General features: G+C 43.6%; 1 protein-coding gene and 1 long non-coding RNA gene across 6 annotated transcripts in view; one reads left to right on the top strand and one right to left on the bottom strand.

The window, feature by feature from the left end:
• Positions 1 to 2,211, top strand: part of eef1db (eukaryotic translation elongation factor 1 delta b (guanine nucleotide exchange protein)) — a 44,677-nt gene extending 42,466 nt beyond the window's left edge. For 4 of the 5 annotated variants that reach the window (XM_061778424.1, XM_061778419.1, XM_061778420.1 and 1 more), the window contains one exon: positions 2,033 to 2,130. In XM_061778424.1, coding sequence (XP_061634408.1) covers positions 2,033 to 2,071 — 39 coding nt within the window. In that variant the 3' untranslated portion in view covers positions 2,072 to 2,130. Of the gene's footprint in view, positions 1 to 2,032 lie in introns of all 5 variants that reach the window. The other variant, XM_061778421.1, reaches the window with a different exon arrangement.
• The window catches only part of LOC133480435 (uncharacterized), a 34,672-nt gene extending 25,635 nt beyond the window's left edge, over positions 1 to 9,037 (bottom strand). Inside the window, exon 1 of the long non-coding RNA XR_009789263.1 lies at positions 8,879 to 9,037. This is a non-coding gene — a long non-coding RNA (uncharacterized LOC133480435). The remainder of the gene's footprint in view (positions 1 to 8,878) is intronic.
• Positions 9,038 to 10,413: the final 1,376 nt, after the last annotated feature.

Raw genomic sequence — 10,413 nt, forward strand, 5'->3', positions numbered from 1 at the left:
GGTAAGGTCTATTTGAGGGTGCTGGAGAGGAGGGTCCGTCGGAAAATCGAATTCAGATTCAGGAGGAGCAGTGTGGTTTTCGTCCTGGCCGTGGAACAGTAGACCAGCTGTACACCCTCGGCAGGGTCCTCGAGGGTGCATGGGAGTTCGCCCAACCAGTCTACATGTGTTTTGTGGACTTGTAGAAGTGTCCCTCGGGGAGTCCTGTGGGGGGTGCTTCGGGAGTATAGGGTTCGGTCCCTGATACGGGCTGTTCGGTCCCTGTTTCGACCGGTGTCAAGAGTTTGGTCCGCATTACCGGCACTAAGTCGGACTCGTTTCCGGTGAGGGTTGGACTACGCCAAGGCTGCCCTTTGTCACCGATTCTGTTCATAACTTTTATGGACAGAATTTCTAGGCCCAGCCGAGGCGTAGAGGGGGTCCGGTTTGGTGGCCTCAAAATTGCATCTCTGCTTTTTGCAGATGATGCGGTTCTGTTGGCTTCATCAGGCCGTCTCTGATTTTCGTCCAGGATATCCCTGTACTTGGCCGCATTCATCTTTCCTTCGATAAGTAACCAGTCGTCCTGTCCCTGCAGCTGAAAAACACTCCCACAGCATGATGCTGCCACCACCATGCTTCACTGTTGGGACTGTATTGGATAGGCGATGAGCAGTGCCTGGTTTTCGCCACACATACCGCTTAGAATTAAGGCCAAAAAGTTCTACCTTGGTCTCATCAGACCAGAAAATCTTATTTCTCACCATCTTGGAGTCCTTAAGGTGTTTTTTAGCAAACGCAATGGGGGCTTTCATGTGTCTTGCACTGAGGAGAGGCTTCCGTCGGGCCACTCTGCCATAAAGCCCCGACTGGTGGAGGAGGGCTGCAGTGATGGTTAACTTTCTAGAACTTTCTCCCATCTCCCGACTGCATCTGTGGAGCTCAGCCACAGTCATCTTTGGGTTCTTCTTTACCTCTCTCACCAAGGCTGTTCTCCCCCGATTGCTCAGTTTGGCCGGACGGCCAGCTCTAGGAAGGGATCTGGTCGTCCCAAACATCTTCCATTTAAGGATTATGGAGGCAACTGTGCTCTCAGGAACCTTAAGTGCAGCATAATTTTTTGGTAACCTTGGCCAGATCTGTGGCTTGCCACAATTCTGTCTCTGAGCTCTTCAGGTAGTTCCTTTGACCTCATGGTTCTCATTTGCTCTGACATGCACTGTGAGCTGTAAGGTCTTAGATAGACAGGTGTGTGGCTTTCCTAATCAAGTCCATTCAGTATAATCAAACACAGCTGGACTCCAATGAAGGTGTAGAACCATCTCAAGGATGATCAGAAGAAATGGACAGCACCCAAGTTAAATATATGTCACAGTGTCACAGCAAAGGGTATTTATGGCTGTGTGATATTTCAGTTTTTCTTTTTTAATAAATGTGCAAAAGTTGTTTTCTGTCAATATGGGGTGTTGTGTGTACATTAATGAGGAAAAAAATGAACTTAAATTATTTTAGCAAATGGCTGCAATATAACAGAGTGAAAAATTTAAGGGGGTCTGAATAATTTCTGTACATGACCTGACTAGAGAATATTTTTGAAGATTCTGAGTATATAGTACACAAGTATATATAGTAAATGAACAAGTCATTTAAATAGACACATTGCTCCATCTTGTGATCAGATCGGTTATCGTTTTTGTAAACTCGCTGATTGGTGATCGGCCCAAAAAATCCTGATCATGTAAAGCCTAATCAAAACGAATAATACAAAGGGAAAAGAACTATGTTTTTCATTAAGTTAATACAAATTATTCCATCAGTGTAAAGTGGACTCAGCTCTTCCAAGAAAGAAATGACTACACAGTGTGGTAATCTCAAAATGAGGTGTCTTAGTTCTCAAGACATTGAGTTGGATCTGTTCTGCAAATAATGTTGAAGATGTTTTTCAAGGAAGCTAAATAGAATTGATGTCCGCTATCATTTCTGAGGAATTAGTTATTTACAATATTTCTTCCAAACTAATCCAAGTGTTTTGTGCTTGCTCTTGCTGTTTCAGGTTCAGAGTGTCGACGTTGCGGCTTTCAACAAGATTTAAATAGTTGTCTCGTACTGTCCATCACCACATCTCTGTTAATAAAAGACTCTTGCACTGAGGCCTTTGTCTTATTATTGCGAAAGTGTGCAGCTGTACTGCTTTCTAAGGCAGTGGTCACTAACTGACAGACCGCGGTCCAGGTCCAGACTCAGAAGCAGTCCCATACGGATCCTGTTTTGGCAAATCTTTTTATGACAGAATAAGTAAGGAAGCAATCTTGTCTTTGTGAGTTTTTTTATGACAAAAAAAGAGACAGACAAAAAAAGCTTCGTTATATCAAAGTGAGAGCGACAGAGAAAGAAAGCAAAACAATTATCTTTGTCCAGCTTCACTCAACTTATCTTTATCAAAAAACAGCTAGTAATCACAACATAGCTAGGAACAACTAGTCCGCACAGCATCGCCGGAAAAGAGCTAGTCACAACATAGTTAGGAACAATTAGTACACACAGTATGGTCGGAAAAGAGCTAGTAGTCACAATGTAACAATAAAGCATGTGAAGGTTGTATAAAACTAATATAAGTAATATTTGGTACATATAAAACATACATTTTCCAACTCAGCTCTCCCCTTGATTATCCATCCATCCATCCATTTTTTGAGCCGCTTCTCCTCACTAGGGTTGCGGGCGTGTTGGAGCCTATCCCAGCTATCATCGGGCAGGAGGCGGGGTCCACCCTGAACTGGTTGCTAGCCAATTGCAGGGCACATACAAACAAACAACCATTCGCACTCACATTCACACCTACGGGCAATTTAGAGTTGTCAATTAACCTACCATACATGTTTTTGGGATGTGGGAGGAAACCGGAGTGCCCGGAGAAAACCCACGCAGGCACGGGGAGAACATGCAAACTCCACACAGGCGGGGCCGGGGATTGAACCCCGGTCCACAGAACTGTGAGGCAGGTGCTCTAACCAGCCACTAAAAATTTATTTATTTGTTAAAAATGAAAAACTAAGAAAAAAGGCACATGTTAGCCCACCTGGAGTTTGCCAAAAGGAACCTTGAAGGACTCTTGAGACAATGAAAAAGAAAATTCTCTGGTCTGATGAGACAAAGATTGAACTTATTGGCATGAATGGAGGAAACCAAGCACCGCTCATTACTTTACCAATACCATTCCTCCATGAAGCATAGTGGTGGCAGTATTATGTTGTGGGGATGTTCTTCAGTGGTCGGATCTGGGAGACTAGTCAGGATTCAACAGGGACAGGGATTCAACGACCCTAAGCACACAGCCAAGACAACAAAGGAGTGGCTTCAGGACAACTCTGTGAATGTCCTTGAGTGGCCCAGCCCAAGCCCAGACTTAAATCCTGTCGAAAATCTCTGGAGAGATCTGAAAATGGCTGTACACCAATGCTTCCCATTCAACCTGACAGAGCTTGAGAGGTGCTGCAAAGAGGAATGGGCGAAACTGCCCAAAAATGGGTGTGCCAAGCTTGTGGCATCATATTCAAAAAGACTTGATGCTGTAATTACTCCCAAAGGTACATCAACATAGAATTGACGTACATACTGACTTACATGTGATGTCTTAGTGTTTTATTATTTTAATAAATTTGCAAAAAGTAAAAAAACTTTTCACACTGTCATTATGGGGTGTTGTGTTTAGAATTTGAGGGTAAAAAAAGAATTTATTCCATTTTGGGATGAGGCTGTAACATAAAATGTGGAAAAAGTGAAACGCTGTGAATACTTTATAGACGCACTGTACGCTTAATATTTTAAGCGGCGCTGCATTACAGGCTTTCCGGTAGTGACGAACCGCACCGACCAATAACATACGAGTTCAGCCAACCCCTTCAGGCAATTAAATCAGATCTCAGGCAGTAATTAGACTGCACGCAGCCCAGACAGAGACTGGGAGAAACGTAGCAGGGGAGCGTGAGAGATTTAGCCTGGAAGTTGAGTTAAAGACAAGAGTAATGCTATTATGAAACGAAAGTAACCTCTAAAACAGCTCAGTTGTTAAGATTTGTTAAATTAAAATATATAAAATAGTTTGAGACTACACTGTTGTCAATTAAGATGCCAAACAAAAAAGTGGAAACTCAAACGTTTAAATTTTTCTGAAGTTAAGCACTTTAGTTGAACAGTTATATCTTTTATCTTTTTATCTACTTCCTCTTATTTTGAAATTTCCAGCTTTACTTTTATTTAGTAAATGAGATAACACACAGTTATGCTCATATGTTTGATTACCCAGGCAGAATTTGTAAGATGTGTGGAATTCTAAAAAGAAAACAGGAAGGACCGGGTAAAACACAATTTTATTTTTAATGTGATTTAAATGATACTGTCAGGCATTTCAGAAAAACACAATAATTAAAGAAAACATAACCATAAAGAAAATAATGATGGTCCTTGTTCAGTCATAGTTAAAAAAAAATATGTATTTCACAAATTCTGCAGGTATGTAGACTTATGAGCACAACTGTAACAGTAAAGACTCCATGATTAACTGTTGTGTCCAAGCCTGCTCTCATTGGATGACCCCTGAGTGTGTGTAGAGGGGGGGTCACCAACACTGACACAACCCACTGATAGAAATTATTTGTATTTTCTCTTGTACATTTCTCCTTAAAACAACTTAAAAATCAATGGCTTGCAATAAAGACAAAAACATTTGTCATCACGGCGGGCTACCATTTATGCCCCCCGCCCCCCCCACACTTGTACAAAATTGCCTTCTAATAACGTTTTGGTAAAAGATTGGGAACAAGCCGTAAAGTAAAACCAACAATCAATTATTGTGTAGTTGTACCAGACCCCAAGATTTTTGTGATAATACTGCCAAGGGAAGATTTATTTATTTATTTTGCGGCGGCATGGTGAATGACTGGTTAGAGCGTCTGCCTCACAGTTCTGAGGACCTGGGTTCAATCCCCGGCCCCGCCTGTGTGGAGTTTGCATGTTCTCCCCGTGCCTGCGTGGGTTTTCTCCGGGCACTCCGGTTTCCTCCCACATCCCAAAAACATGCATTAATTGACAACTCTAAATTGCCTGTAGGTGTGACTGTGAGTGCGAATGGTTGTTTGTTTGTATGTGCCCTGCGATTGGCTGGCAACCAGTTCAGGGTGTACCCCGCCTCCTGCCCGATGACAGCTGGGATATGCTCCAGCACGCCCGCAACCCAAGTGAGGAGAAGCGGCTCAGAAAATGGATGGATGGGTGGATATTTATTTTGCATTTCCATACCACTGGGCAGCCAGTCACCTTGGTAACAGACTCTGTGGCCCTAACTTGCGGGGTACTCCAGCAAGCAGGTTCAAAATGCTCTTAATCTAAACCTGAGTTCTGACTTGACCTCGCCTGACATCAAAAACTGGGATCATTCAGGTCCAGAACAGCTGATCTGAATTAGTTCAGTCAGTGGGACTGGTCGGGGCGCTTGGGTTGGGCTGGGGGACTGCCCTGGGTCCAGGGGAGTGGTTGGCATTCCCCTTTCCTGGGTCCCCCGCAGGATGGGCTTGCTGGCTTGGCCCCCAGCAAAACTGTTCCAGCACAAAAGGCGTACTGATCCACCGTTCTCCATGGCCATTCAGCTGAACACAAAAGGTTAAAAAAAAAATAGTAATTAGTTCAATCAATTTTAAGTACTCTGACCTTGAGTTCAGCTTGTGCAAGGCCAGAACGAAAATACATCATCAATGTTGATTCACCATAGAAACCAATAAAACCGTCAAGTTCTTCTGTCCCCCTTGGAATTTGAGGTGCTAATGCAGGTATTCACTCACTACATCAATCAACCTTTTCTTTGGTCTTCCTCAAGCTCTCTTTCCTGGCAGCTCCATCCTCATCATCCTTCTACCAATATACTCACTATCTCTCCTCTGGACATGTCTAAACCATCGAAGCCTGCTCTCTCTAACGTTGTCTCCAAAACATCTAACCTTGGCCGTCCCTCTGATGAGCTTATTTCTAATTTTATCCAACCTGGTCACTCTGAGAGAGAACCTCATCTTCTTTTCGGCCACCTCCAGCTCTGCTTCCTGTTGTCTCTTCAGTGCCACTGTCTCTAATATGTACATCATGGCTGGCCTCAACACTTTTTATTAAACTTTGCCATTCATCCTAGGAGAGACTCTTCTGTCACATAACACACCTGACACCTTCCTCCACCCGTTCCAACCTGCTTGGACCAATTTCTTCACTTCGTGACCACACTCACCATTGCTCTGGACGGTTGACCCCAAGTATTTAGTTGACCCCCAAGTCCTACACCCTCGCTTTCTCCTCTCCCTGTAGGCCTCATTCTTCCCCCTCCACCCCTCTCATTCATGCACATATATTCTGTCTTACTTTGGGTAATCTTCATTCATCTCCTTTCCAGTGCATGCCTCCACCTTTCTAACTGTTCCTCCACCTGCTCGCTGCTTTCACTGGAGAGCACAATGTCATCATGCGAACATCATGGTCCACGGGGACTCCAGTCTAACCTCATCTGTCAGCCTATCCATCACCACTGCAAAGAGGAAGGGGCTCAGGGCTGATCTGTTGCTCGCAAATACTCACTTCTGTCCTGAGTCTAGCCTCCACTATTCTTTCCCATAACTTCATTGTGTGGATCATCAACTTTATTCCTCTATAGTTTCCACAGCTCTGCACATCACCCTTGTTCTTAAAAATGGGCACCAGCACACTTTTCCTCCATTCCTCAGGCATCTTCCCACGCACTAGAATTCTATTGAACAAGCTGGTCAAAAACTCCACAGCCATCTCTCCTAGATGCTTCCATACCTCCACAGGAATGTCATCAGGACCCACAAAAAGGCCAAAAAGGCTCGATAGGACTCCTTCAGCTTGACGGCATCCCTCACCGCTGGTGTCCATCAAAGGGTTTGGGGATTGCCGCTACGACAGGCACCGACTACCTTATGGCCACAGCTCTGGTCGGCCGCCTCGGCAATAGAGGCGCGGAACATGGTCCACTCGGACTCAATGCATTTATGCTTGAACATGGTAACTCGGGTTGTGATCGGGGGGGAGGCGTTCCTCCCTATCACGCCCTTCCAGGTCTCACTGTCCTTGCCCACGTGAGCATTGAAGTCCCCCAGCAGAACGATGGAGTACCCAGCGGGAGTACTCTCCAGCACCCCTTCCAAGGACTCCAAAAAGGGTGGGTACTCTGAACTGCTGTTTGGTGCATAGGCACAAACAACAGTCAGGACCCGTCCCCCCACCTGAAAGAGGAGGGAGGCTACCCTCTCGTCCACCGGGGTGAACCCCAATGTACAGGTGCCGGGGGGCAATAAGTGTACCCACACCTGCTCGCCGCCTCTCAGCATGGGCAAAAGAGTCCAACCCCTCTCAAGAGGACTGGTACCAGAGCCCAAGCAGTGTGTGGAGGCGAGCCCGACTATATCTAGTCTGTTGACTGAATATGAAAAGAAATAGTTTTCGATTAGAAATTGGTCTGGGAATATCATCATATAATTTTGGATTTTGTTTTGCCTCAATATGTATAGGATTGCGGCGAAACAGAAAAGCAGTCTTTGCTTCAGGTGGGAGGAGACACCTCGAAAGTCAGGATACAGCATACTGTTCACGGAGTCTGTTATCACGGTAACTGAGTCGGAATTCCTGTTCTCCAACTCTTTGAAACGGATGGATCAAGCTTTCCCTCATCTCAGGGTCACTTACTCCTAGTTTTCACATAACCTGCTTGCTGGAATACCCCCCTGTTCAATGTCAGTTTTTTTGTATGCTAACCCTTAATACCCGTCTCCTCTCTCTCCACTTGAAGCAAACATGAATGAATGTATTTATTTCAGACAGCATTATGGTAATATACAAAACAAAATCTTTAAAAGACATCATATGGCTGGCCAAAAAGCTTGGGCTGAAGATAAAAGCTATTAACACCCTAACTTTAATCATCTAATTACAGAGTAAAAAGGTAATGGTTACAAATAAAAAAACAAATAAACAATAACCAATCCTCATCAACAGGCAAAAAATAAAAACTCATCAACAATAAGAAATAACAAAAACAATAACCACTAACAACAGCATTGATTAAGTAATCCATTTATCATGCTCAATATATTTGAATTAACCACTCTATTTCTCAAGAAATAGGTGTTAAAACTTTCTTTTAAATTGTGCAGCTGTTTTTATTTCTTTCAACTCTTCGGGTTGAACGTTCCAAAACTTCACCCCATGGACAGATCATATGTACATGCTTTTAATATCGTAATTGTGTCGAAAGCTTTCTTTAAATCTATAAAAATTCCGAATGCAAACTTATCAGTGGCACTAGTTATTTCTTCTGTATGATCCATTATCGCCATTGAGCTTAGTTAGGTTATATAGACTCTGAGCAACTCATGGTTATTCCAAAAACTAAACGTGCAACAAATTGTTTGTATGGTATTTTCGAAAAACAGGAACGCAGGGAAACTGGCCTGTAGTTGGTAAAGAGATTTGTTTTTCTCCATCTTTGGAGAAATCACTTTAGCATTTTTTATTTTACTGGGAAAGGAGCCCAGTTTGAAAGATAAATTACAGATTTAATAAGGTGGATTAATGGGCCAATTACTTGTTTAATGGTGTAAGGTCACCTCAATACTATTCCAATCCAGACGTTTTGTTCATAAATTTGTTTTCAACAATTTGATTTCCATCGGCATCTGTTAAGAATCTTAAGCATCTCTTAAGAACATTTGTCAATTCTTTTGGTACTTCGAGCCACATACAGCCATCCTCCAGTGTACGTATTACACTGTTGGCATTAACTTTCCTAACAGCTTTGAGTCCAAAATGGCCTGACATAGTCCACAACTACAATATTTCTTACCTTTTGTGTCGGTCACACCCATGGGTCTAGCTATGTCCATACAAACTGATCCCCACATTATAGTGCTCTTGATTGTAAATCCGTCCACCCTCTGTTGTCGGTTTCCTGCATTGTATTCGTTGCACAATTCACAGTCACGTAACGTGGCAGAGATAGCTCTCTCGGAGACTGAAAGTTCCAATTTTTCCAACTCCCTCCCTGTAGGAAGTGGGCCAACATGGCCTACCACTTTATGTACGGCCAGCACTACTTTCGTCATGGACTCTTCTGGGACTGCCTTTCTGTTTGGGTCTTGTCCCAATTTTCTGAAGCTACAACTATAATTCTTCTTTGTTGGACATGTTGATCTACTTCATTATTCCCTTCCCAGTTGGCCCACTGGTGGATGACATCAATGTTCAGGTTTAGCCTCAACTCTGCTATCTTTCTTCACAGGTCCCTGTGAACAATTTATTTTCCTTTTGCCCCCTCATAACCGTTCGGTTCCCATATGGCTGGATCTTCTTTGAGGGTTTGTAAACAGTAATGACTGTCAGTCAAATTCTCAAACGTCTTATGTGTCGATGGATAACTTGCAGTAATCCTTCCAAAACAGCAGTTATCTCTCCAGCTTGGGCACTGCCAGTTGTCAGTCCCTTGTGATGACACTTCTCGTTACAATACTGCTTAAGGATAAAACCCCGGTGTGCTCACTGGTCCTTTCCTTTCATCGATCCATGCGTGTAGAGGACCCATTTGAATCGTCAACCCTCAGCTCGCTCAGGGTCCACCTGCTTTTTGGCGGAGATCCTCGCTGGTCCAATTTCGAGTTCGGGATCTAGCAGAATATCTTCCCACCTTACACCTTGCCTTAATGCTTTCTTGGGTGTTTTTTTTTTTTGCAAGAAACACTGAACCTGTCTCTGGGTAATTACCTTAATGTCCTGTCCTTGAGCAAGATCTTTTAGGCCACCCCAGACGGCCAGTTCTTTTTCTTCCTGTGGAAATTTTCTTTTTACAGATGACAGGGTGTAGCTTCAAAGGGCCACAAGGCCTTGTCCCTCATTACTAAACTGCCTGTTCACAACTTATCTCAGCAACCAATCTGTTATTCAAGCTTCTGGTTTCCATTGTCACAGCCTCTTTTACAGCTTGTTCCAATTTTTTGACACTTCTTAAAGTTAAGCTTGCGTCCTGCCTCCGAGATCCTCTCGATCACGGCTTGCAACTTGGTCAGAAGTTCCTCTTCGGTGTCGTCGGTGATGTACACCGTGGCTTCCAGGCCCTCCAGTACCAGCAAGACCATTGACTGGAAAAGGTTAGGTGAATTTTTGTATCCTTGTGGCAACCTCTGCCATACATACACTTTCCCTTTATGGGTAAAGACCGTCTTCCCTTGTGTTTGTTTTGGCCAGTCTCAGTGAAAAGAATCCTTTTGCTAAGTAAATGCATGATTTGTATTTGTATTTTTTAGTTTTTAATGACGCTTGAGGATTGATGAGACTTGCTCGATTAGCCACCGCCTGGCAGTTAAGAGTTTAAAGTTGATAACTGGT

This window comes from Phyllopteryx taeniolatus, chromosome 7 (assembly GCF_024500385.1).
Source record: "Phyllopteryx taeniolatus isolate TA_2022b chromosome 7, UOR_Ptae_1.2, whole genome shotgun sequence".
NCBI lineage: Eukaryota > Metazoa > Chordata > Actinopteri > Syngnathiformes > Syngnathidae > Phyllopteryx > Phyllopteryx taeniolatus.